The sequence below is a fragment of the Balearica regulorum genome, chromosome 14, assembly GCF_011004875.1.
Source record: "Balearica regulorum gibbericeps isolate bBalReg1 chromosome 14, bBalReg1.pri, whole genome shotgun sequence".
NCBI lineage: Eukaryota > Metazoa > Chordata > Aves > Gruiformes > Gruidae > Balearica > Balearica regulorum.
Genome location: NC_046197.1, coordinates 19,756,780 through 19,784,076, shown reverse-complemented (window position 1 = coordinate 19,784,076; position 27,297 = coordinate 19,756,780). Strand labels below are relative to the sequence as shown.

Sequence of the window (27,297 nt, the reverse complement as noted above, 5' to 3'; positions counted from 1 at the left end):
TGAGCCTGGCCGGGGTCTGTGTTCGGGGCTTTGGAGGACTGAACCATCTGAAAGCCAGAAAAACTGTACTACCGTAACAATCTTCCTGTGCAGAAGAGCTTATTTTAGTGTTTTATTTTCATACTTTATCCACGCTAAATACATTTTGAATTACATCTTTAAACTTTGCACAAAGCGTTGAAGTTAGGAGACTTTATTCTTCACTAACAATCCACACGGACAGCAGGTTATACAATGCCAGCGCATGTTTTTATTACAGTGAAGACAGAAGTTAAGGAGTGACAATTCCTACGGTTCCGTGTATGCTTTAGCAGATCCAGTGAGCCAGCTGAGGATCAGAGGTTGCACACAGAGACCCAGGTAAAGGTGACAGAGGTGACAACGGCCCCTGCGGCCAGTGGGAGCGATCCAGCTGGTGCTCCCCTCCCAGCCCCAGGTCAGAGCCGTACAGGCATCGCCCCGTCCCTGAGCACACCGGTCCATACGGAGCCCCGCCAAGTATCTACACACAGAAAAGTCACTGAAGATTGCAGGGAGAGGGGGTTAAATAGCTCGCTTGCAATACATTCAATTTTCACCAACAGCTGTTTTCTTTCAGCTTTACAATTAAAAAAATAGTGACTGGCCAGAAACGGGCACTTCTGTCCTCCAGATTCATCCCCGTTTGATTCTTCCGCAGACTACTGCTCTTTGGGTTTCTTCAGAAATCCCCATGCGAGCCTGGTAAGGATACTGGAAGAGGACAGAAATTCTCTTTGCCAATGCTTCACCAGCTGAAGCAATCTCCTTTTCGTGCTTTTACTATGCTCAGACACTGTCAGGCCTCATAACAACATCACATACTTTTCAGAAGGGCATTCTGCTCCTGTGAAAGACTTTCTTTAAAAAAAAAATCTGCCATTCAAAATACTAAAATGTGTCACTAGCTTGAGATTAATGGTATAAGCAAGAAAAATGAGACTGATTAAAACAAGGTATTTAAAAAAACCACCCACAACCCTTTTTCTCATTTAAAAAGAAAAACTAGCTTTTACAATACTCCAAAGTTCAAGAGTACAAAAATATTTACCTTTTAGAAATACCCAAGCCTACAATCACATAAAATAAGTATCAACTTAATATAAAAGTCTTTGTAAAAATATGGCCACCTATATTTAACCAAGTCCTCAAACCCATCCTATGCTGATATAAAGGTTTTGTTGAGAAATTTAGTTATGTCTAAATAGCTGTTCTATAGATTAACTTATTAAAAAGTAAAATGAAGATTAAATACTGCTGTTATTAGAGAAATTCCAGCTTGAGAAGGGATGAGAACATCAGGCATCACAGGATAGTGGCTGCCTCATGCCATGTTACATTTATGGCAAAAGCATAACTGCAGAAAATTAATATGAAAGTAAATAGTATTTCTGCATCCCAAAAAGCAGCTTGAAATAACTGCACTAGTTCCTTGCACTTAAATGTTATAAAGCTTTATTTTTGTGCTTGAACTTCCAGGGAGAGCCTCATTCCTGTGCCAAGCACTAGCACAAGACAACTTGCTGTAACTCTCACATTAGAGAGGAGACTGTGCTTTTGTTGGCCCTTGCAGAAGGTGAATCATGTTATTTATAGAGGATAAAAATCAGTCTGCCAGGTCTGATAGACTTTATGTGGCCAAAAAGTGCATGCACAGCCAATAAATAGAAAAATAAAAGGTACTATACTTTTTTCAAACTATGTAGTGTTCACAAAACAGTAGTAGCACAACTCTAAGCTCTACATTTGTTTTCATCCATTCTAGCTTTGCTGAACTTTTAAAAAAACTTTTAAAAAAATGCATACATAACCTGTAGGGTTTGAAAAAGAAAACACTGGCTTTGTTGGGGGTTTTTTTTGTTTGTTATGAAAAAACTGTGGTCCCAAATTAGTCCTTTTGCATTTTTAATAACTGCAGGTCAACATCTCCAGTACAGAACACCGGATTTTTGCGAGCATCAAATCCCCTTTAAATTTTTAAATGGTACAAAGGTTTTTCAGAGCCTTTTGAAACCGCCATGAGCTTTCTCTGAAGGTACAGAACAATGTGGTACATATTCAGAGGAGAAACAAAATGCTTTGGGAAAAAAACCCCCAAAAGATCTAAAAAACTGCTTATGCCAATATACCATGAAAACCCTGAAAGCTGAAACTGCTTGGCACGTTTGGATAGGACCGTGGGCCACCAGAGGGTCAGCAAGCTCTAATCCTTACTCAGGGTAAAGGCTTCCCCCCCATCCCCAGAGACACTGAACATTCCCAAAGCCCAAGGATGTCAGCAGGCTCAGGCTCTGTGAAAAAGCATCAGCTTTTACAGGGACAAGTGGATCAGAAGTGGATCCCAGGTCCTGGGAAAAGCAAGCGACATCAAAAGATACTCTGCTGCATGTTTAAAACCCACATCCTTAAGGTGAGAGCTACGTCTGCTTTGCCACAACTAAATTCTGATCTCAGTCTGTCGGCTTTGGTCGCAGATTTCAAAGGAGGCCGGGATCTTTTCTTTAGGGGCGCGTGCTGAGATTTTCAAAGACAGACACTCAGCTCCCCTTCATCCGCTCACTCCGCACAGTGAGAAAAAACACCAGCATTACATTTGCTATGTTTTTTTTTTTTTTTTTCCCCTTAAGCAGCTTTCACTGAGGACCCGACTGACTGGAGTCATTGCTCTATTAGTCTTAAGGCTCACTTCTAGCTTAATCCTCAAACCGTGTTCAGCACAGACAGGTCCCCATTTCTCAACAGGGACAAACCCCAGGTATCAGACACTGAATTACAGACTGAGAGTCCTACGGGAGTAGACAGTGTCTGTTCAGTAAACTATGTATTTGGGTACAGTAGTGCAGGGGATAACAACTATGGTACAGTAGCATTGACTGTTGGGCTTTGTTTCTTTTCCTCTGGCAGAAAATGCATTTTGAGAAGATCGTGTTCTTCTTTCAGCCCCTCAGAGCGTGCGTCCTTCTTCACAAGGGTGTTACCAGAATTTTAGGACTCTCCTTTGAATTCCTAATGCCAGTGGATTTTTGCCCATTTCTGAAACTGAAAGCAAGTAGAAGACTGAGAAGCTAGACAACATTTTACAGGGTGTCATCAGACACTTCCCCCTCTTAATTAGCACCATTAAAATAACCACGTTACACTACTAATATAAACATTAGAAGAAAAAAAAAAATCAAGCGCAGCAACCACCACTTGGAACTTGAACGTAATTCAGTGACTGTAATTCAGTTACGTCAATCTGTTTATGCAATGAACTTGCAAAGGGAATCTGGTTGACTCTAGGATTTCTAGCTACAGTTCAGCTGCAGAGCCGAAGAGCTATACGTCAGTCATAGGAGAAATCCCTGTGATAAAGAACAGCGTGCCCTTCTCAAGGAACCTGGCCTGAGAATTCTTCTTATTCTGGAAGCATAATCACAGCTCCTTGTACTGACCAGGGATCAGATAACAGGCTATTCCAGCTTTTTCAAGCTATCATTGCTTATAAGGGCAAATTCTGTTCCAGTACAAATGCTCAGCAAGCTGGATGGTAGCTATGGAGCTGCACTTTGGCTAAGGCAGTTTCCCTCTGCTGCTCCCAAGAATTTTCCTCCCAGGATAGTAACTAGCAAACACTGGCCATGTCTGCTGCACTATAAAGTACGCACAGGGATTTCAGTGGAGATGTTTGCTCAGGGCACCCTAAATAGCAATGGGGGGGCGGGGGGCAAGAGAACTGTCACTGCTTATAGCTAAACAAACTAAACCAGGAGAAAAACTGTCCTGGCGTGTCTCTGGCCTCCCAAATTCAAGAGGCTAGAGTACTGAAATCCTGTGTTTAATTTGGAGTAGTACCTAATGAACTTACACCGAGACAGTATTTTGTAATGTAAATCATCATACTAAATGAATAGTTTAAATAAAGAGTTAAGGAGAGTGAATGATACAAGAGGATGGAAAGTGTTGGGAGATATGAAGCAACAGCCTCAAGGTGCTGTGAAGGTCAGCCTTGATTTGTGAGTGCCCACTTTCAAGCACATCAGGTTCAGAGATTCTGGAGAAACTGCGTAATGTCAATGTCTGTCAAATTAACAACCAAAAAAAAAAAAAAAATCTAAAGGGCACTTTGAAAGCTTTGATGTTTTGCAGTGGATCTGATGAAACATGTTTACTGATTGTGAAAAGGGACTATGTGGAAAGAGGTCCCGAATTCTCATGAAGCACGGGATGAATGACAGCCGCCTTACCATTTCACCTTCAGCATTTGGTCAAAGCTCTCAGGCAGGGGATTGCCGTAGCTCTCTGGGAGAAACAGGGTAAGGATCCCGATCAGCACAGTCAGGCTTCCCATCAGGATATATGGTAGGAATCTGTCGTAGGCACCTGGCAGAACACAGGATGCGACAACAGTACTTATGTGTCCACAATCAACAAACCCATGTGCAAAATTTATACTCCAGATAGTGCTGTAATGCTCAATTAATTTGGAATAATTAACTGAAATCTTCATAAGCATCAAAGGTGAATCCAAAACCGAGTTACATCTGTTATCTGCCAGGAAACAAAGGGTTTTTTTAATTTTAAAACTACAATGTGCGTTCTGGGATGGTCAACACCTACCATCAATTTCCTGCCATCCCTCAGATTTCTGTAGCAGCTAATAGGTTTTTTGCACATTTTCAACTGGGATAGCCAACATCTTTGCAAGGGAACAGCTCTGCTGGGATCGCTGCTGGAGTCTTCAGTACTACGCTGCCATCAGGAACCAAATCCAGGCCAGTTACAGACTAACGGGCCGTTAACGGGGGAATCCTTATTGCAAAGGGAGAAAGCATCAGGCCTCCCACGACAGACAAGAGGCTCTGACCTTGGTCTACTCAGAATATTATTTTGGACTAGAAAGCAGCGGCCCCTGCCAGCAGCCTGAAGCTAGCGCACAAGTGTTTGGGGAGGATGCAAGACCTCCAAGTCACAATAGCACAGCTATGAAAAGGTCCTTCAGTAAAGGGATTAGCTAGGAGTTAAAGTTTTTACCGTAGAAAAGTACCAAACTGGACTTGACAGCTTTATTTTTTAGTTGGGATAGAGCAGTATGCTTTATAATGTATGGAATAAACTAGGATTAAAGGGAAGACCCCTGGGTATTTCACATAGAGCCGGAGTTTGTGATTTGATCTCTTCTGTGTTCAGGAGCTGGATGAACTGCGAGGTCCTAATTTAGCTGTAGCAAATAGCAGCAGCGACGAGTTTCTCCTAAAACCTCCTAAAGTTTAGGAAACTATTCTGATGGCTGGAACAAGATTTTTTTAAAGGCTGAGTATATTGAAACCGAGGAGGAAGAAAAACCCAATGGTAAAAACTTCATCCTGTCTACATCTCTCTACTACTGTTACCTGTTCTGTAACGGGGACTGAGCCAAAGAGGCATCACAGTCCTGCTCTCCCTTTTGCTTTACATTTGCATGCTACAAGCATGAAATAAAGACAATGTATTTTCATCATTTTCAGGATAGTGTGTTACAGTCACGCTGGAATGTGGGGGGTGAAACAACCCAGGTGAGCTACGGAGAGTAGTCTCCTCTCGCCTTTCCTGGCATGGTGAACCAGCATTAACCCCTGAGCAGTACACCAGCAGTGTTCTGAGCGGGGTCTGGTGATGCTAGAAGGAAATAAATCATTTGTGAGCGAAAAAAACAGGAGACTGAGCGGCCCAGATTGAGCATCTGGTATTCATAGATACTTCCACCCTTAATCCCCTAGTCTCTGTCACCCTTTCCTGCCTGCAACATAAGCATCATTTCCATGTACTTTTAAAAAAAAAATTAAAAAATTATCAGTTAATATTTGTGCAACACTCAGAATGTGATGATAATGACTGTCAAAAAAAGGCTATGAGGAAATCAGTAATTCTGCTTACAGATCAAGGTGTGAATAACAAGAAAAAGCAAAATGAGTGCTAAAGTGCCTGGCTTAGTAACTAAAAAAAAAAAAAATTACTTAATGAAGGTCACAATTAAACACACTCTTGTGCTGCTTAATCTGCATATTTCCCATGGATTGCTCTGGAAAGCACAGACTGAGGGGATGTTTGGCTTCCTGCCTGGTTCATCTGCTCCTGACATACCCATCTCGGGATGCACAGGAAGAGTACAACAATTTCCTACTGCTAGATTTCCTTACTTGCTAGGTCGCTTCTTGTCACGCTCTCCTAGGAAACTACCTGGTGTCCCGGGGGTAATACCCATTGCCAAGATGTGACCAAGGAGCTCCACTTCATCTCTACGCTGACCGAGGGTGACAGCAGGGACTTAAACAACAAATGAAGGGACTTAACGCTGAGCCTGCGCTCCGGAAGCTCCGATAACTTCTCTGGGCAGTTGCGTAGCACAAGGCAAGAAACAGAAGATGTCTCACCCAGGTAAACAAAGTAAGGAGCAATGATGCTGCCCAGCCTGGAAGCCGTGGAAGTAGCTCCGACTGCCATGTTTCGCACGAGCGTTGGGTATAGCTCCACATTGTAGACATAAAGCATTGAAAACGCAGCTGTGATGCCAAATTTTCCAAGCATCACCAGGCCAACAGACAGGACGTTAAAATCTGGGGGAGAAAAAAAAATAAAATCAAGGTGAATAACAACAACTCTGTGCTTATTACTTGTATTTCTTCTACATCCCAAAGATCACATCGCTGGTTTTTTCCTAGTGGTTGTGGTTTTGGGTTGGTTTTTTTAATTATGCAATGTACTAGCCCCATCTCTAGATGACTTGGCTCCGAACGTCCCCCCCTGAGCATAATGTAGGTACTCAGGTTATGTGGTACTTTTTAGATCTTGGTTCTCTTCCAGTAAAACAGCATTCTTGAAATGGAGCAAAATTCTGGATTACACAGCAAAAAAGCACAAGCTTAAATCCACCCCTTTTTCGCAAAAACCTGTGGATATTTACACACGGTGAAATCTGGAAGACTTGTGGGTTCTTTTAGCCTCTGCGCACAACCAGTTAAATCACAGTACACTTTCGGCTCTCCTTTTACAAGCTGGTTCCCCTGGACTATAAAAAGCTCAGTAATTTGACACAATAAATGAGAGCTGTGCATGACTCAGCATATGCATTTTAAAAAAATAAAATCACAGCTGCAAGTGATCAGCATAAGCTTGACCTCAAATTCTAAATTCATTCGTAGTTTCCAGTAATTTTACAGAACTATTAGATAGTACCACAAAACATTTCTAACATTTTTTATATGTAAGTCACATATTGAATCTTGTACCTGCAGGCACCAGCTGAATGAAGAGGACAACACCTCCCCCTAAAAAAAAGGTGCCAGATAAGGAGTAGCGCCGAGGGAGGGAGCGAAGGAGAAGCCAGGCAATCACGTATGCGGGAACTTCAATAACAGCCGAGAGGAAACAGTTGATGTAGGCATTTCCATGCCAGTTTGGAGTGCTGAGGGACAGGCCAAAGTAACCGACTGACGTGAAAAACCTGAGAAAAGCAGTAAAACCAAATGATTCCAGAAACACCAGTCTCTGAATGCCTCCAGTGTTGCCTCCGATGTTGTTACAAAAATAGGATGTCACAACGCATTGCCACAGGCATTGTGGCTTTAAAAAAAAAAAAAAAGAATCCCAGTGGCAACCCCATCTAATTCTGCCATCCCTTCCAGTGATCATATCCACAGCGGCTTGAAGAGACCTCTGATTTCTCTCTCTTTCCTGCATACCATATACCAAGTAAAAGGCTTTGTGGAACTCGTTCACAAAGGCTTTTCACTGCAATGGACTCGTTAACGGCACAATGAAATAACTCTCGAAAGCTTCCCATGCCAACTACGTTCCCACTTGTAGCCAACTCCAGCGGCAGGCTCTCCCACCCTCGGGAGTTCCGTTACATCTTATTTAATCTTCACGACAGAGTTGGATGTTCGGCTTTCAAATCTCAAAAGCGCCTTACTATGGCATGCCAAGTGTGCTACCCAGTTTCTTTCTGCTGGGGGAAATATGTACAGAAAAGGGTCCTGGTTTGTCTATATGGTATTATTGGGTCCTCATTCCTCGTGGCTGCCCAGGCAGGGACCAGGATCTCACTGAGATGGGCACTGTACCGAACAGGTTCTTGTTATATTACTGAGTTGCTGCCTCTGCTTCAAGAAGGACATTTCTCTTCAAACAGAGATTAGAGAGATGGGAGCGTCTTTAAAAAAAAAAAAAAAAAAAAAAAAAGCACAACAGAATTTAAAATACACAAGTTGTTACATATAATTTCCTAACTATTTTACATCTGAGTCGAGGCTACTGTCTCCACACTCCTGTGTATTAATGCAGTGCGGGTGCAAGGACACTGAGGGCCACGTACCGGCCAAGGACCGTGTGTAGGTGGGCTCCGAGGCTGAGACTTATTATCTAAACCTGTGGCACGTGCCCTCAAATCAGAAATCGTTCTATTGCCTGGGTACTTTAGGAATACACATTTCCTTACCACAAAAGTAATGACATAATAGTAATAGTTGCAATGTTTCGGGTTCGAAATAGGTCCAGAAGGATAGCCTTCTGCTGCTGCTGAGGCTTCGAATCCTGCATCTGAAGGAAAAAGGAAAACAAAACCAAAAAAATTCCCACACACCTAAGAGCAAAACAACCTCTGCACACCCACAAGTTCGGGCAGTTACGACGTTACAACTCTACCAGGGGATAACTAGCCAGCCCAAGGGCCACTTCTGCACCAGGGCGGGTGGTCCTTACGTAGAGCTTGTCTCTGCACCCAGCTGTACTCTGCGGTAGTTTCCAGGATTTTGTTCAAAAAAAGGTAGCACTGAGACACTGCACCATGCTGACTAATTAAAAAGGAGTCTCAGCTGACAAGACAGTCACATTAACACTTCCTTAAGGATTGAACACAGTACTTCCAGGAGTAAGCTCATTACCAAAGGCATTTTTCTGTGCACTGTCCACTCAACTCTCTTCTGTTCAACTTTCACAAACGGTGTGAAATAACTGCAGAAAACCGCCCGGTTTTGCTGCCTGCCTGCCGGCACCCTGCCGGGAAGGGGGATGGATGCCAGAGCTCAGCGTGCAGGCCAGGACACATCACGGGAGCATCCACCACCTCGGATCGGAGATGGAGGTTTCAAGTTCGAGCCTTGAAGCAGGAATCTTCTGGGTGGCATTAGGGTGCCCCTCTGCCTGCACGGAGAGCCCTCGCCGGGGCAAAGCCAGCGCTCGTGGCCAGGCTTCCCGCTCAAGCCCAAAGCGCAAACCACCCTGGCCCTCCTATGGGGCTACCCAGGAGATTTCCTTTCCTAGGAAGGGAGGATGGTTTCTGAGGAATGTCTTTCTAGCAACGTTTGAAAAATACCTCCAACAGAGGACTTAACGTGCAAACATCATCCTAAGGCTTTTATGGTCAGACGCTTTGGTGCACAAGATTCCCACAAAGTAAAGGGTAGCTGAGCTGCCGCTCCATCTCAAAAATACGCAGGAGTGATGAAAAGCAAACTCACATGCTGGAGCCTGAAAAACTCAGGTCCAATATGAAACTGGCTGCAAAGTAAGGAAAGTGCTTTTCTGTGGTTTCTGTAGGATGAGATTCCCGTAGCTGGAACATGCACTTCAATTTACACTAGGATATATGCTTGGAAAAGACATCTCCAGCAGCTCAGCCCAAATGTAAGCATGACGCTCAGGAGCTGGATCCTGCCCAGAGGAGGTGTAGCACGCAGCATCTCTCTCCTGCAGATACTGCAAAGGAGCACGCGGTGCTTGGCTTTCCGCTCTGCCAGGAGACATCAGGAGGGATAAAAAGCAGGTGCTGGTATAGCGCAGCAAAGTAAGATCTGACGTACAGACACGCGGTCATTGCTGACGCAAGGCTGGAAGCGTTGCTGGTTTCTTTGCACAAGGAAAATGTCTGTGCCTCTTCAGCAGGAGCTCCGGAGAGGGAAGAGCCACTAGAGGGGGAGATGAGCACACGAACCAGCCGTCCCGCCGCGGCCGTGCAGCTCCCCGGCTTGCTGGGGCGCTGGGTTTGTGCTAGGCTTTCTCCTTTTAACCAATAAATATGAAATACAAGAAAAAAACAGGCCTGAAGAAGAGCTGAATGTTCTTCACTGCCTTCGCTACCATCATGGTTTTCAAGTGCCCTTGTAGCACTCAGGTGCTTTGGCTGGTTTGTGTGACCTGAGGAGTCCCTTGGGGCTCCACGCAGCCCTGGCACGCACGGGTGCCGACTTAGGGTCCCCTGTGCAGCCCCCCTGCAAACGGCTGCTCTTAAAACTGCAAATCGCTCATATTGTGCCAAGCTGAAATGGGGACAAACGTGTCTTCCTTGGGTCTTCTCAGTGCCCAGAGGATGCAGCAATCTGGGTCAACCTTGCTCTGAAAACCACAACCAACCACTGCCGAGGAAGAGAATTTTACTGTAAAAAACCAAACAAAAAACCCCTCTGGCTTCTCATTTTGAACTCGCTAACCCAGCACTTACCTCATGCCAACAGTCACTGCCAGCCTCTAAGAGCTGCTGGTGCAAACCATTTCTCTGCTGGCATTTCCCAACAAGTCAACTAGCCAAAGGGGGAAACTGCCGGCGAGGTAAAGTACCAGGACGTATAGAACGTACCTCCCCGGTGTTGAAAAGCACAGCTGGGGCTGGAACACCATTTATTTTTGCAGCCTTTCGGATAATAACTTCTGCCTCCTTATATCTTCCCTGGGAGATCAGCCACCGAGGGGATTCAGGAATGATCCTGCAATAAGTTTCAGAAGAAATGACTCAACGTTTTCACAAAAGTAAAAAGTTATTAAAAACACATGTATCGTTTGTATGAGTTACGCTCTCATCTCACAGATTGCTTACAGCAGAAGACAGTCAGCACAGGAGCATGTGGGCAATGTAATTCATGGAATTGCCCCACTGGGATCAGTGGGAGAATTCAAATTTATGGGATGTGTTTATTCTCGTGCTGAAGTAGATGCACGCTTGGGCCCTTGTCCAGGGTGGCTGTTTTTTAAGGGATAATTGACGTCCACCAGAAAAAACACAGATGTCACCAGATAGACAGCAAAGATGGGGGTTGCTTAACCAGCGTTGAGCAAAAATATTCTTAGGAAATTGCACACAATGTGGAAATGCTTTAAATACGCACAGGGTATATTTAAAGGCTCTGTGTCAGAGGAATCTTGGATACAAACCTCACAATTTTACCACAACCCTAAGGCAGGCTCTCCCAGGCAGAGGACAGTGACAGTGTCCCCTTGCGGAGTTGATGACATTTTCTAATCAATTCCAGGCACGTGTTGAGTGAATTAACAGGACAGAAAATGTCACCTTTCCTTAACTAAATCCTTTAATCTTAACAGATGCTACCTTGCTCCCTTTAGCCAGCAGCGTTTTTATTTCCTTGGAAAAAGCAGGTCCAACGCTCCTTTTCTGATGAACCCCCTAAAGGACTGACCCAAAGCCAGGTCAATGGTTTCGCGCGTCAGATGATTTATATCAGATCGTTCAACCACTAATGGGACTTTCTGCAAGATGAGCTGTCTCCACTGCTCTTCTTTGTGGGCAAGCTGTAGAACACAAGACTGCAGAGACGATGCTGGGAACCTTCTGGAGAATTTGGAAGAGGAATGAATAAAAGAGCAACTCTGGCACGAAGCAGTGGGATGTGCAAGTCGCATCGCCTGTGGAAGTGGTGGGTCCAGATGCCCAAATGCCACCTACTCCCAACCTGCCTCGGCAGAGCCGTGCCAGTGCACCTTGATCCCCATCTACCTCCACGTTAGCCCCAGACTGGAAGTGCTATCTGTGGAAAGTTTCAGCATGCTTTATGATATATACTCTTAAAAAGCATGTCAATTCCCACCAAATACATTTGAAAACACGAATCAAAAGCCATGCCGTGGGGACAAGTTTCATGTGCCTCATAGCGCCTGTTCTATAGTAGGCTCCCACCCAAAACCAGCCTCCCCAAAGAGCAGCTGCTTGGTGCAGAGGGAAATGCCACTGCATCAAAGGAGTTTGAAACACGTCAAGTTAAATAAGCAAGTTGACCCTTGAACAGAATCAGACTATCTTTAAAATCAGATGATAGCAGAGATGGTGAACCATTTTAAAGGTTTGGGTTGGTTTGAAGACTAAGATTAAAAAAACCCCAAGCAACCAACAAACCACAACCATCAGCAGAAACTTCTAACAAGACTGAGATCTGCAGAAGGTCTTTTAGACTACAGAAGAGTGGGGCTGCATCACCTGACTGTTATAAAGATACTAATCTCTTTCTTACAGGTATAACTCCTTCAAGATACCTGGGGAACTCCTTTCTTCCTGTTAAGACTAGTATGAAAGGAAGGAACTCCTTGTTGTAAACTATCCTTATTTTAAGAGTGTGAGTGATACCTTGCCTTTCCCTTCCTATTTTTGAAACACCTGTCTCTTCAGAAAACAATAGATGACCAAGGCAGACACAGAACAAGGATATCTGCCCTTCTTCAACGCTTCTGTCCAGCCGAGAAGAGCCGGCAGTTTTCCTAAATTGTTTTTTTGGTCCCCATGGGCAAGTGAGGGTACAGCTACACATCCGCCAGTGCATTAGAGCAGGGGCAGGTGAGTGCAATGGAAAAATGAAAGAAAACATGGACTCAGCCACCAAGAAGACAGCGTGGGATGGCTTAGAGGAGCAGGGTGAGGAAGAGCCAACCTTTGGCTTGGCCAGATAGAGTTACTATGGGCCGAAGGAGCTCACAAATCAAAGTCCTGCTCCAACAGCCAAAGCAAAGCCTGGGAGGCCACACAGCTACTGGCACGCAGAGCCTGTGGGAGAGGGCTGGCAATGGTGAGCTTTGCCGGCAAACGCCTCTGCTTGCTGGCATCTAGTGCAATGAACTGCTTAATAACGTTGAGTGCAATAAACTGCCAGCTGCGGCGTGCTGGGTGAACGGGCTCAGCCTTCCACTCAGGTTTTAGTGCCAATCAGCAGGTGAATCCACGTTTACAAATGGCTTAAAGAAAATAGCAAGGAAGAAAAGTTAGAATGAATCACCCAGCGGTACTACAGGGATAAACCTAGAGATGGTTAACAGTGTCCAGAGTTAGGAGTCAAATACAGAATTCCCAAGCTGCTGGTTAAAAAGTGGCTTCAAGCACACGGCCAGTATCAGCAAGGCTCTGCAGGTAGTTGACTTAAAACTGTCCAAAAAACCCCAAACAAACAAAAAAATCCCCCCAACTCCCACCTCAAGGCAAAGCCTCCTCACATATCAAATAGGGAAAAAAACCCCAAAGAGGAGAAACGGGACCCCCCCAACACCCTGCCGTTACCCAGCACGGGAGAGCATCAGGCGGGGAGGGGAGGCGGGGAGCGTGGCCTCGGGCACGGGGGACTCACCACCAGAGCGGGATGCAGAACAGCCCCGGGACAGTGAGCGCCAGCAGCAGCATCCGCCAGTCTCTGATGAAGTAAGCAAACAGTGGCAGCAACATGTAGCCAATTGCAAAAAATATGCAAACTCCTAATGTAGAGAATATAATACGAACTGATTTGCCAAGAATTTCTGTTCCTGTTTAAAACAAGGGAGGTTGGATTAGCATTTCAATTCTTTCTGTTCAATCATGACTAAATATTTTACTGCATTTACCAAAAAATAAGCTAAACAGTTTTAGAAAAGAGCAGTTTTTCTTACAATACTTAAAGGGACACAGTCAAGGAGTAATGGTCCAAGAGATGACCATCATCACGGTGCTATTAATCTGGTGGGAGGCTCCTCCAGATTTTTGTTGTGCATCTCCCCCAGGAGCTGCCACTGAAGCACCCGTGAGATCAGCACCATTTGAGCGCTTCCAGTGCCACAGCAGTCAGACACAAAACTGTTTTCAATGCTGAACATAGTTGTAATGGCAATATCTATGCAGTTCCTATGTTATTACCATTGGTATTTGCTCACAGATCTAGCAGAGGATTTGGAGAACCACGGTTCAGTGAGTTCTCTTCTATTGCAAAGGCTGGCAAAGGAAAAGAGAAACAGCTGACAGTGTCCTTTAACTGAAGTTGTCTTGTTCACAACTGCCAGGAGTTTAAATGAGTTGGGAACAAAAAATGCAGGCTGCCATACAGAAGTGCACAGTGAAACGTGAACCTCTGCAGTTTGCTCCAAGGACACCGGGATGAAGGAATCCCAGTACTGGCTGACGGAGCGCCCAGTCCGGCTCCCACCAGTGGTCAGAGGTGGATGCGAGTGCAAGGCATGGAGCCGCTGCGGTACCGGCAGCGCTGCAGGGATGCGACCGAGCCGGCTGGTCAGCTACTGCGTACTTGCATCAGGCTGAGCGTGAAGTGAAAGAGTTTATGTCCCATTTTTTGTCCTCTGTGTCAGCCTAGGAGCATGCACCCCACCAGTTCAAGCAGCTCAGCTGGCAGGCAGTAACTTGAATGCACGTTTAAATCCAAATGTTGCTTGGCACCGTGGTACTTCCCTGCAGCAGCGAGTCCCATAGGTTCCAGCTGCACTGAACAGCTCGCCATGCCCTCTCCTCGCGGGAAGGACTGAGCAGAGAGTACTTCAGTTATCTCCATTAGCCTCATTTCCAAAATACTGAGCTGCCACGACTGTACGTTCACCCCAGCCAAACTACTGAAAGAGTTCGAGGAACTGAAGGAGCTTCACTGCTCCCTGGTCCTTTTCCCTGCCTGGCAGATCTGCTTCTGTCCCACCCAGCGGTTTATGGCCTGGGCTGCCGTGCTGCCCTGCCGTGCTGGCACCAGCGATAGCGGAGGTCACCTGCAGCACAGCGCGGACCCACCCAGTACAGAAAAGCTGCTGGGATTATCGAGGACCTTCAGATGAATGAGCGACTCGTGTTTGCTTTGCTTAACGCATTGTTCAAGACAGATAAGGACAGGCAGGGGAATGGGGGGCAGACTTTCAGGAGCCTTCCCGACAGCTCAGCTAGAACACAGCCTGCTCCCCCACTTAACCCATTTGGGGTTTAACATGCAGTTCGATGCTGAGCACTTCTGGAGGAGAGCAGGGCTGTGGACGGCAGACTGACACGGGTGCTTCGGGATGGAAGGACATGAATTTACAGTGAGTGGGAACAAATTTCAGGTTTATTCTTTGGAACAGAAGGCTGGAATGTTGGACCAGCACATCCCGTGCTGAAGGACACAACCAGGGAAGATGCCATCTTCTAGTAACGCTACTGCTCCAGTAGCCAGACAGCAGTCAATGAAAGCATCCTAACCACTGTGTCATGCACAGCTTAGCACTAACCTCATATCTAGTCATAAAAATGGAGCCTTTGGTAAGCCTTCAAGAGCACCTAATTTCCTTTCCAATGAGATACCTAGCCACTGCTGAACAAAATCCATGGGCACCCTCAGGTCCCCCTGACTTCTTGTTGAGGTCTCAGCCCCAGACCTACAGACCTCTCCTCTCCACCAGGAGCACTGCCAGGGCCGTAACTCCCACAGCTTCATCTGGACTCAATTAAAAAGCAAATGACACTCAGCAAACAGGAGGGTCTCAGGAAGTCTGGAGAGTATATTTTGGTTATGTAGTGCAGTAAAACCCCCAACATTTAATATTGCAGAGAAAGTGGAAAAAATACCCAAGACTAAAAAAACCAATCCTGTTTGCTAGCTACATGAATACAGAAGTTCACCAACAGCTTAGGAGAGAAACTATTCCCATGAAGGCGGGCAGCAATAGTGCAAAGGGCAGGAAGAGTCCGAGTGGCTGAGAAAGCTGGAACAGGGTCTGAGCTACGCGTGGGGAGGCAACGCAGGTTCGGGTGCTGAAAGCCGGAACAACAGGAGAAACCTGTGCTGAGGTGGCCGCTTTAAAAAACCCACAAACACCCCCAGGTTGGGGACGGAGCAGCACAGCCAGCGTCAGCAGGGACTTTACACGTGCTGGTGTCACTGCTCCCCTCCTGAGCCCGTGTCACAGCCCTGACCACCGTTGGGTGAAACAAGGGAAGCATCTCCAGCACATCCCATCATCAGGATGGGCTTTCTAAAGGAGTTTTTTCTTTCCATGGGTATATTCTCCTATCCAGCACCACTGACGTGTGTGGCTTCCTGGAAGCCCCCGGGTTTGCCACGGGCAGAGGTTGGGGCTACGCAGTGTAGGGTGGGAAGGACCATCCTCCATTAGTGCCTCCCTCCTTACCTATGGGGATGGCTGATGACTCACTCAAGTTAGGAAGCTAACGCCTAAATTATTTTAGATAAATCCTGCCCTTAGTAACAGCCTCGAGGCTGACGGGGGATCGGCAGCACGGCGAGTGCCTGAAGCACCTGCCTCTCTGCTCCCAGGGAGTTACCGCTCCTGCAGCAATTCCGCAGAAAACAGGACGGCAGAAGAGACAACACAAGGGATAAAGTGTCGGCAAACTGCAGCTGTGCAATTAAACAAACCTGACTTTGCTTCGGGACACCCAGTCCTACCTCTCAGCAGTGGGGACATCTGGCCAGCGGGGTGCTCTGGGCCCTCCCCCCCAGCTTTGCCTCTGCCAAGTGCCAGGGCAGCATCCCGATCTGTGCCCCATGTTCCCGGGGGAGCCACGGAGCTAGATTCCTGCCCCGTCAGAGGGACCGGTGTTACACAAACCCCACGTGCTTCCAAGAGGGTTGTCAGCCAAGCCAGCAGTCCTGACCCAGTGCCGTACCTCCCAGCCTTCCCACGGCAGGCGTTCGCTCCGGCTCCATCGGCTCCGCACAAGAGTTAGCTACCAGGACGGAGGGAGCAGTGGCAACAGCGATGGCAAGGGGTCTCCCTGCTGACAGCCTGACATACGGAATCCTCCCTCCGCCACTCCAAGTGGTGACCCACGGCTGCCTGGGGACACGATGCCATATCCCCTCCATAGCCCTGATTTCATATCATGCTCTTCTGCTCTAATTTTCCCTGTTAAAGCCTCATGGGGTAGGAAAGAACAGCACTAGCTATTAGAATATGGATTTAATTTGGACTAGCTGATGTTACAATCTACAAATTGTAATTCTGACCCCATTGGTTTAAAAGCTGACATAAATATCTATTTGCACACTCTAAAGACAGCTCTTGCAAATCTTGGCTCCCCCCTGAGGCCTGCATAAGCCATCCCCGATATTCACCATGCAGTCGCCTTTCCTGAAAGCCCCGTGACCAGTGGGAGACTCTGCAGGGTCCCCTTCCCATGGGGTCCCCCCACCCCCGCGGGGTCCCCGGGCAGAGACTGCAGCCGTGCAGCCTCCCCACGGCCACTGGCTCTGTCTTCCTACGCTCCCTGTAGAAAACAAAACAGACCTTGGCCTCTAATATTAGGGACTTTATCGCTAACCTTGGCGCTGAGACTGATGACTTTATGGCTCACGGGGCTCTGACACCCACCCGGCTCCCTCGCTCTGGTCCCCCCCACGTTCACCGTGCCTGGAAATGCTGGTTTGCTCCAAGGCTTTGCAGCCTGGCACCCAGGTATGCACCCACCCCTCTGCAAAGGGGCGGCGAGGCAGGGAGGAACCCGAATGCCTTCTCTATCTCAGACCTGCTGCTTCTGATAACAAACCCCCAACGCTTCCTGGAACGTCTTCTCCAAAGAGGAGGGAAATGGATGTTTATTTAGAGGTTTCCTGCTCTCATCTTTTTCTCTAAACCTGTAGAAAGTATAGGCTTGAAGTACCCAAGAGCAAAAAAAAATCATACAGTTAGGAATTGTACCACTGAGGATTTACCACTGTCTAAATGATGCAGGTTCAGAGGGGGAAAAAAAATAACAGTACATTAAGCAAGTATTTAATCTAATGCAGACATATTCATACCCAGTATGAAGGCCACAACGTAGTTAGAGATCTGTCCCATCCCCACTATGAGAAAGAGCACAGTGAACATCTCCCAGCTGGTGGAGAAGATCTGCAGGAAGCTGAAGCCAGTCTGCACGGCCATCGTCAAAAAAAGGATATTCTTCCTGCCAAACCTTTTGCAAAAGATAAATATTGTTATTGAAACAGTATGTGCTTATGGAGTGGGGCTATATAAGAGAGCACAAGGGAGCACAAATATCCAACCTCAAGTGATGCAGCTTAGCACAACCTGAAGTTTGGTTCATCTTAAAGAGTTTTGTTTATTATTTTCATAAGCAATAAAAAAAATTAAAAGTTCCAAGACCCAGGAAATAAACCGAGAACAAAAATTAAGAGCAGAAACTTCAGGGAGCCACTAGACAGGGACTACAGAGACTAGACAACAGTACGTAAGTGAGAGACACATGGAGACGGCAAGCCCCACAGCCGAAAGTTAGGAAACGATGGCTTTTCGGCCACTGGCATCTGTACATTACACCACCATTACACTTTGAATCTGTTAAATAACTTTATCAACTGGCTTCAGTCTGAGTTGCCGTACATATTGCACCCTTTCTCTCACCTGCTTCTCTGCATTAGAAGTACGTAGCATTTTCTTATGGAAAGGTAAGAGCAAGCTTACGTACGAGTTTGCATGCCTGTGTGCTGGCCCAGCACCGGAGAAGGGCACGCTGCCCTCCGCACGATGCTGCACGGGCTGCATCACCCGCTCCCTGCGGCAGCCCTTGACTTAGGAAAGGTTTCTGCAGCACCGCAGGGAAACGGCTCACGTAGAGGCTCAGAACATACCCCTTTACTGACAAAACAGTAAAGAAAAAAAAAAAATCAAATCAACAGCTAATGCTAGAAGGTGACGTGGCTCTCGGGCAGGCTGACCGGCCGCGCTGCCGCCGGGGCACGCACTCTTGCTTTCTCAGATGCTCCCGGTGGGCACATGGCACCAGCGGAATTTAGTGATTATCTCATCTCCCTTTCAAACAGTAACACCGACTGACTGCTGCGCCGGGGGCAGGAGTCAGGAGATTAAATTCAGATCACATGGAATTTAATGCTGGAGGCTTTAGGATTAAGACTCACATCGAGTTTTGAAACCCCTCTGCTAAGCATCCAGAGGAGTGCTGCTGCTCTTAAGACTTCCTCATTAACAGGCAGCAAGCAAAGCAGTATTGGAGACCCCCCCATAATGATACGGCAAGAAGGGCTACGGGGTGTGTGAAGAGGGAAGCAGAGACTCACAGAAGGAACATATATTCTGCCTTTGACACATGTAAGGCCAAAACTTCAATACTGCTGAGATAGTTGTCAAGTACCTGGAATGTTTTCCTGATATTTTACATCTACTTAGATGGTATGACATGATTGCTATTCATTTACAGGTTACCTTTCTTTCTCTTGGATATGCTTTCTTTATTTCCAGCAAACCACCTCTTCTACGCAGAGCTTCCATTCACAGGACAAATTTCTATCCTGCAGCTCCAAGAATGGACTGTCAGTTAATATGTGACACAGAACAAGATCTTTTGAAATACTAGAAAGACTAGATAAAGAAACAGATGTGGTCGTGCAGTGAAAACCACCACATCAATCTGCAAAGCTCTTGGTGTCCTACAGCACCCAGAGGCAGGAATCCTACGCCTAGATCACGGGTGGGAGTTTTGAAGAAGCCAGGCCAGTTACCTCATTTTGATCAAAACTCAGAGAACTGGACATTTAACTCCCTTAAGCATCTTAAGAGCAAAGGCACCAGTCGTGGCACCGGGTCTGCCCTGCTCTGCCCACGGGCGGACTGGGAGCAGCAGCGTTACCTGTCCGAGAGCTGCCCAGAGATGAAGGAGCCGATGAGGACCCCCACGTAGAAGAGGGAGGTGGTCAGCGGGGCTTTCCAGTCATCCTCACACACCAGGTTCCACTGCAAGAGAAGGGCCCGTGCTCAGCCGCAGCCGCGTTGAGCCTCATGCAGGCACAGGGGTTATTGGCTGGAGACACACACATTTCCACGTAATTTAATTTAGTTTCCCCACACCCACGTTTCTGCCCATCGCTGGCACCAGCACTGCTTTCACAGAGAAGGTCGTTGCCAGGACGCCCAGCTTAAAGCACAGAACAAGAGGGAAGGTGGTTTCCTCCCCAGGCAAGCCCCATCAGGCTGAAACACCGGCGGCCGTCTGATGGGACCCCATCATTTCTCAAGTGGGTGAGCGGCCAGCCCGGGGGCTGCCCTGGCCCCGTTTCCAGCACGAGCTCCCCATGCCGTGCCCCCCAGGCTCCCCGACACCCAGGACCTGGCTCCCCATGGCCCAAGATGCTCCCCACCAGAAAGGCAGAGCGATGGAGAAGGGCAGGGGACTGCCCTCTTCCCAGCTTGGGACAGTTTCCAGTTTACCTGACCTCTGCCAGCACAAAACCTGCTGCATTTCTACAACTTCTGGGTTTGACGAAACATATGCAAGAAGATGCACAGAAAAAAAAAAAAAATCTCTTTTCCCATGCTGACATATTTCCAGATTCCTTTCCATCCCCACAACCTGCAGGGCTGACTCACTACCCATCGCTCAGCCCCGCCACCGGACCGGGCTGGGGCTGGCAGCTTAGGACAGGAGCCAGCGTGGAAACTTCCACCTAAAGCTGTCCGTAACACACCAGACAAGGTTTAAAAAAAAAAAAAATCAAAACAGCATCATGAATCTCAGTTCACCAAAGTTACAGCCGAGTAACGGCTTGCTCCCATCCCAGTGACTAATCTCCCAGTTAAGGGATGCCTGCCAGAACCACTTATGGACAGACTTCAAACACATCAGTCTCAGATTAGATAATTCTACCACAAAGGTAAGCCAATTAGGTAACAGATCAAAGTATAGCATAATTTTAATAATTAGCCGTGCTATCAGAGAGCGGGGACATCACCCGTACCAGTGCTCACCCCGTGCCTGGAGCCGAGCTGTCTCGGCAAGCGGTGCGGAGCCCAGGCAAAGGCAGGGCGATGGGCCAGAAACCGCCGCTCTGGGCTGCTCGGGCTCCTCAGCTCAGCTGCAGGCAACAAAAAGGAGCAACTCTTGCATTACAAAGAGACCCAGATGCCGCCTGACAGCGCTGCGCCTGCCAACATCAAACCAAACAGCGCCGCCGGGCTCTGCCGCTGCTGTCGAACAAGCAGAAGTAAACCCCAAAGCAAGGGGGGATGTGGTGTGGTTCGATGGAGTTTGCTCTGGACTACAATTTAGGGAAGCGATGCAACCGATGCCTGCTTTCAGGCAGAATGAAGGTACGTTGCCAGCGGTGGGGAGCCAGGTACCTCTGCCCTTTGCCCGGCTTGCAAAGTACCACCAGCTCTGCGACAAAAAGAGATGAATCAAGACTAAAAACACAGCCTGTGCCTCTTCCTGAGAAACACACACAGGGTCTTTAACATGGGAACATGGAGATTTGAGGACTGAAACATGCCTCCAATTCTTAAATCTGATTAATAACAAAAAAAACCCCTAAAACCTATGGCTGGTGTTTCTGTAAAATATTTTCTTGTCCCTGCTGAGAAGGGAGAGGTGGTGAGGCGTGGGCTGGCCTGGGCGTGCACCCACGTTTATCTTCGCTGTGTATGATAAGGTGGATGGGAGCACGCGGGTCAGCGGTGTGTTCAAGGATGCTAGTCCTGAAAAATATATACAGGGATCCATTTCGCATGTCAAAGAAAACTGAGATTTCTGTAAAGAAACCTGGTGGAAATTAAACCCCCTATTTAAAACAAAGCAAAATTCAGCTTCAGGAAACACGGCATTAAAAGCGAGCATTTCTTTACGCAGCGCAAGCAGGGAAGAAGGAAAGGCGGCGGAGGGGCAGCTTCTGCCAGCTGCGGCAGCCACGGCAGCTCCACACCAGCCGGGCTCACCTGGTCCCCACGTTACGGAGACATTGTGCCACGTCCTCCTGCACCTCCCTGTCCCCGCTCTGGGAAAGCCGGTGGCAGAATTTGCGGCCGATACAGACTATTATTAATTATCTGGGTGCTGAGCACCCAGCTCTGGGGCTGCCAGTGCAGCGCCTGCTCCCGGACCTTCAGACTTCAGTTGCTCGAGGTTAAGGGTCGGTGTTTTTAAAATGCCTCCACAGTGCCAAAGGCACTTTGGCTGCAAAATAAACCCAGCTAAATAATAACTTGCCCATGAAACCGAGTTGCTTCCTGTGTTTCCTTGGTGCCAAATGCTTCCTACCCAGCTGTTCACTCTACCATTTCCCACGACATACTGCACAGACAGCAAAAATTCACTATAAAAGGTTGAGTCTTTAAGATTTGCAGGATATGGTAAACAGCACGCAGCAGCCGGCTGGCCGGTGAGGGGTCGCTGTCTACAGAAACTTGCTGAATTTGACCAGAAACCACGCAAACACATCAAATCCATCCGACTCCGAGTATACCTGAAGCTGTTGAGTGAGAAAAGCACACCACCTATTTCAGATCCAATACCACAGGCAGCACACGGGACCTGGGCAATGATCTATACAGCCCTGCTCTATAGGTATGTCTCGTCTTCTCCCAAAAGCCAGCCGCCCCTCCCCAAAGGCTCATGCCGTAGCACTACACAGTGATCAAGCATGTTTCAACACGGGAAGATTTCACCCGTGTCTGAACGTATAGGGCTTTGAGGTATTCATTGCATGCTGACTCCTTGCAAGCAGTACTTGGGAAAAAATGAAATTTAACTTATTTGACCTGTTCCTCAGAGGCTGCATCCATCACAGCCAGCACCGAGCAGCACACCATGGGCAGAGGAGCTACAGCCCAGCCACAGCTAAACTACCTACAGCTACAACTTCCAAGCTGACTGGACTGGACTAATTATTCATTAACCAGAAAATAAGTAATTCTGTAACATCCCTAAGTATACTGGAGAGCAAAGTTCGTGTAAGCTTCCAAGCAAGTGCTTTGAACACTAGGAGTAAGAACTGCTCAAGAAGAACACTATTAAATCACCTTATTACCAACAAATCCTTCCAAGCCTTTCCCACGAGCTCCCAGCTACTGGAAAAGCCAATTCTGCCCGGCACTGCCCATGGGAACACTATGGATGGAAAAGCTTTCTGAAAAACTGCAACTGCTGGAGAAGGTGCCCTGACTGCCCGAAGTGACTCTGCCACCTACGTTCTCAATCAGAAATCACTAATTAACCATCCTAGGATCAGCCCATTCACATCAGAGAAGAAAACACTGGTGGAGCCTTGTGTGAATGGCTGAGGCGATAATCCAGGGAGAATCTGACCTTGATTCCAAGAGTAAATCTGAAGACGAACAGCTCACGAGATATTAAAAGATATTCACAGATTGCCCCGTGCTGCACCCCGGGCGCCAAGTCCAGCAATGAGCCCGGCCCCGCTCCGTGCACGAGGGACGAGCGCAGACACCTCCCTGCCCGAGCACAGGGCGGGCAACCGGTGCTGGGTAGGGCTGCTCGCCGCTGCTGGAAAAAGCCGTAAGGGAACAGAAAAATCCTTCAGATGCCTTCAAACCACAGCAATTCATACCCAGCTTCTCACCTCTGCCAGTCCCAAAACTTCTGGTTTCTGCCTTCACTGAGAAGCCGGTGCCAGGGCTGGGACAGGGAGCTGAGCAGGGTAACACAGGCGAGAGGTGAGGAGCCCCAGCAAAGCCTTCGGGACTCATCCTGCCCTTTGCAGGGGTCTCGCAGCGGTGCCTGGGGTACGTGCTGTGCCTCGGTGGTAGGGAGCAGCCCAGCGAGCGCGTCCCCGGGGAGCAGGGGAAAGGTGTTGGAAGACAACCTGGCTCAAGGGAATTAACTGGACGCTAACGCGCCGCTCCCGAGAGCGAAACTGGTGCTCATGCTTGAGCCTCTAATTATGGTCAGATCTCAGCACCGTTATCTGGAATTAAAGCAGAAGTAGGTTAAGTTCCAGACAGAAAAACCCCACCGTACCAAAAATGCGTATGTTAAGGTTTAAATTAATTTCAGAGCACAGATGGCAGAAAGCGGAAGGAGTGGTGAGAGAGAAGCAGCCCTGCTTTGGGGTCAGGACCTGCTAGATCTGCTCAAGCCCTCTTGTGCCACCACGGGTGGCACCGACCCGGTGCAGCGGCCACCTGCTTAGGTGGAAAAACAGCGATTTTATGTCAGGTCAGCTGGAGGAGCTGCAGCAGACGGGGAGCTGCTCTGGAGGCAGGGGGAGGCAGCTGGGCCAAGGGGCTCCTGCACCCCGGGAGCCTGCCGAGGCACCCGGCTGAGCCCCGTGAAGCAAAAGGAACCCTGCAGCCCCTTCATCTCACCTAACCCCACACTGACCCCACATTTCCACTTGCTCATCATTGCACTTACAGACTCACTCTTATCACCCTGGCCCGATGATCACCTTTTTCACCTGCGCTGTGCACACATTCACTTTTCCACCATTATCTCCATGTTAAGACCGAGCAGATGACTGAGTCTGGGATCCTCTGTTCCCAGGCTTTGACACGTCCCTGCAGACCAAGTAACACCGGTGCTGAGCTGGCATCACCCAGCCTGTTCCTTTCAAGCAGCAGTAATAAGATTTGATGCAACTGCACAATCAAATACAACCTCCAGCGCTTAATCCTGTAGCATCAAGTTTTGCTCCTCAATTGAGTTCTTAAACTGAAGATGTTTTTTCACTGAGCTTTTCTGAAGGCATGTCCTGGCTTGTCTTTCCTAATACAGAGAAAAATGGGTACAAAAATAATCATCTCAAGTTTAACTGGACTGCTCCTTTTCAGGGTTTCATCAGTGACTGTTTTCCTTGTTATAAAACCAAATTCTGCATTTTTTCTAAATGTCCATGACAATTTTAAAACAAAACAAGTATCCTTCTTTTCCATCTGGCTCACAGATGGGAACCTGGCACTTGGTTTCCATCTCCGAATGTGCTATTGCCTCTCCAGCGCGCCCCAGGCCCCGTGGCAAACCCCACTGCCGCGTCCCATCTGAATCTGGCACGGAAGGCTCTGGTTTGGCATCTGCCAACACAGGTTGGTTGCTGCTCGCTGGGAAGGAACAGCCTTTCTCCTCCTTTTGCTCCATTTACTGTCTCCCTCAGAGCAACTGCTAACTTCAGAACACAGATCACAAGATCAGAGCTGCCCCCGGATAATCCGGGCTCCCTCCGGCAGCGAGCGCTGGGGTGCTGCCTGTGCCGGTGGTGGCTACCAGGCGTCCGCCACGCAGCCGTGCCAGCCCAGGGGTGGGCACGCAGCACGTGGGCTGCCGCTATGGTTCGCCCACGGCCAGGAGCGGGGCGAGCTTCCCAAGCACCCCCTGCCTTGGTTTGGTGTTGTGAGGGATCCTTGGCAACCGAACACGACTGCCAGCACAAACAGCAAGAGATACGCGCACACGGGTGTTGTGCGTGCCGACGGCTTCGGCTCTGGCACGCAAGAGGAGGCTGGCGTCCCCTGCCCACGTCCTGCCCTCCCCTAGCCCGGAGCCGTTCCCCTCTCGCCTCCCTCCCCACACGCTTCAGTGCGGCCGAAGCCCGCGCCTGCACACCCCCGGCACAGACCCGCTGCCACGCGCTTCTCCTTCAGGACCTTTCCCGGCTGTGACCTCATGCGACGTTGTTTTGGTGGCAGACGTAGCTGCTGAGTCACGGGGACTTGAGACGAGGGCCAGACACCTGCTCCCCGCTTGCCGTGCACCCCGAGCGTGAGCCATCGGTGCGTCGGTGGGGCATCCCTCGTCTACCTGGGGCATGCTGCTCGGCCAAACGACTGCGGTGCCCGCCAGCTGCCAAACCCAAACACTGGCTGGCGTGAGGATAAGCCCGTTATTCCTTTACCCTGCTAACACAACACAAAAGAGCAGCAGCAACCCTGCAGCTTTAGGGAATCGGGTTTTCCTTCTCTACCAGAGCTCCGTGTTCCCCCACCAGCGCGCGCAGACAGACAGCGTGTCCCTGCCACAGCACCGCAGCACGGCCAGAAAACCCAAACAAGTGCTGACACAACCTGTCACCCTCCACAGGCCCACGAGACACCCTGTACAAATGATGCCATCGTACAGTCTTAAAAACCGAGCCGACAGCTTTGCCCCAGCCTGGGACCAGGCTCGCGCGAGAGCCTGCCGCAGCAAGCCAGGTGCACCGCAGACCGCGGGCAACGACCACGGCACCTGCCTTCCACCAACTTGCCTAACCCAGCACCAATGGCCACCAAAGACACCAGTGTGGCTACTAGCAGCACCGGCACGGGGTGCAGTGACCAGCAAGGGCCCACCGCTGCCCGAGACCCAGCCGGGCTGTTTGTGCGTTTAGCTGACAGTGTCCGTGGCCCCATCCACCGGGAGACTGGGAACAAGCGATTCCATCAGATGGAAAGTTTATCGGGATGGTCAGCGTGCCGGCAGAAGGAAACTCTCCGGCTTCTATTTTCAGCCTTTGCCTCCCCCTCCACAGAAAAGCCCTCTCCAAACGAAACAGGCTTGAGTTTAAACAAGGACGAGATAATAGGGACGGGCGGCTCCTCCCGGGACCCTTCCCCCCCCGCATCCCTCCCGCCCCCTGGAGCAGCGGACCCCTTCCCACCGGCACTTGACCCGCAGTTTGCTGCGCCCTGTTCCGCCGCCCCCCCCCCCCCCCAAGGCAGACCGACCCCCCAAAGCCCCAGCACAGCCCGTTTGGGCACAGCCTCTCCCCGGGGACACCGGCGGGGGGGGGGGGGGGTGGCTCCGCGGCCGCGCACCTCGGTGACGATGGTGGAGCGGTAGACATCGCGGCTGTACTCCCAGCCGTCCAGGCACGGCTCCTGCTCCAGCGACCCCAGCTCCACGTCGGAGCCGGGCCGCAGCCCCAAGGCCGAGAAGTTGGCGAGCGCGGCCAGGCGGTAGCGGCGGCAGCGGCTCGGCACGGCCCGCCCGCCCCGCAGCTCCAGCGGGATGCTGGCGTTGCGCCACTCGCCGCTCAGGTTGGCCCCGCGGGGCACGGCGCAGCGGTGCTCGGGGGTACCGGCCAGGAAGACGGCCGACATCCCGTTAAAGCCGTTGGGGATGATGCTGGCGCTGAGGAGGAAGAAGACGAGCCGCTGGAAGCGGCCCCACTCGCCCAGGAAGGCGGTCACCTCCTCGTAGTCCCGCATGGCGCGGAACGGCTCTTTCCGCGGCTCTGCGCGCACCGCGGAGGGCCCCGCCGGGAGGCTCCGCCCCGGCCCGGCCCGGCCCGGCCCCCCGCGGAGGCGGCCCCGCTCCGGGGGGCGGAGGGGGGATGCTGCCAGCCCCGGGCCCCGCCGGCCCCTCCGCCCTGCAGCATCCCCGGAGCCTCCCCCCGGGGCCGGAGGGCACCTCGGCCCCCGCGTTTGCCCCGCTAGCCGGCTCCGGAGCTTTCCGAGGAGGCGTGTCCTGGTTTTGCACCGAGAATATTTCACAGATTTATTTCAAGTCGCTCTCGGCGACCGGCTCGGGGACCCGCGGCCATCGGGCGGGGCGGGCAGGGCTGCGCCGGTACCGGCATCGGCACCGGC

General features: G+C 49.5%; 1 protein-coding gene across 1 annotated transcript; it reads right to left on the bottom strand.

Moving 5' to 3' along the window:
• Positions 1–177: 177 nt before the first annotated feature.
• SLC22A4 (solute carrier family 22 member 4) lies at positions 178–26,979 on the bottom strand. The gene is made up of 10 exons (XM_075766817.1): positions 26,524–26,979; positions 19,634–19,737; positions 17,787–17,941; positions 13,374–13,545; positions 10,610–10,736; positions 8,474–8,574; positions 7,266–7,480; positions 6,411–6,593; positions 4,245–4,380; positions 178–3,057 (listed from the first exon to the last, which is right to left on the bottom strand). The coding sequence occupies exons 1-10, from the start codon at positions 26,914–26,916 to the stop codon at positions 2,982–2,984; spliced, it is 1,662 nt and encodes a 553-aa protein (XP_075622932.1). The 5' UTR covers positions 26,917–26,979; the 3' UTR covers positions 178–2,981.
• Positions 26,980–27,297: the final 318 nt, after the last annotated feature.

Bases quoted from the DNA above. Each gene is read 5' to 3' on its own strand.
- SLC22A4 (XM_075766817.1), bottom strand. From the start codon at position 26,916: ATGCGGGACTACGAGGAGGTGACCGCCTTCCTGGGCGAGTGGGGCCGC. The intron at 6,594-7,265 runs GTACAAGATTCA...TTTCTCCCCCAG, and splicing joins CATTCAGCTGGTGCCTGCAG to ATTTTAACGTCCTGTCTGTT. The intron at 3,058-4,244 runs GTAAGGCGGCTG...ACTTGCTTTCAG, and splicing joins CAAATGCTGAAGGTGAAATG to TTTCAGAAATGGGCAAAAAT.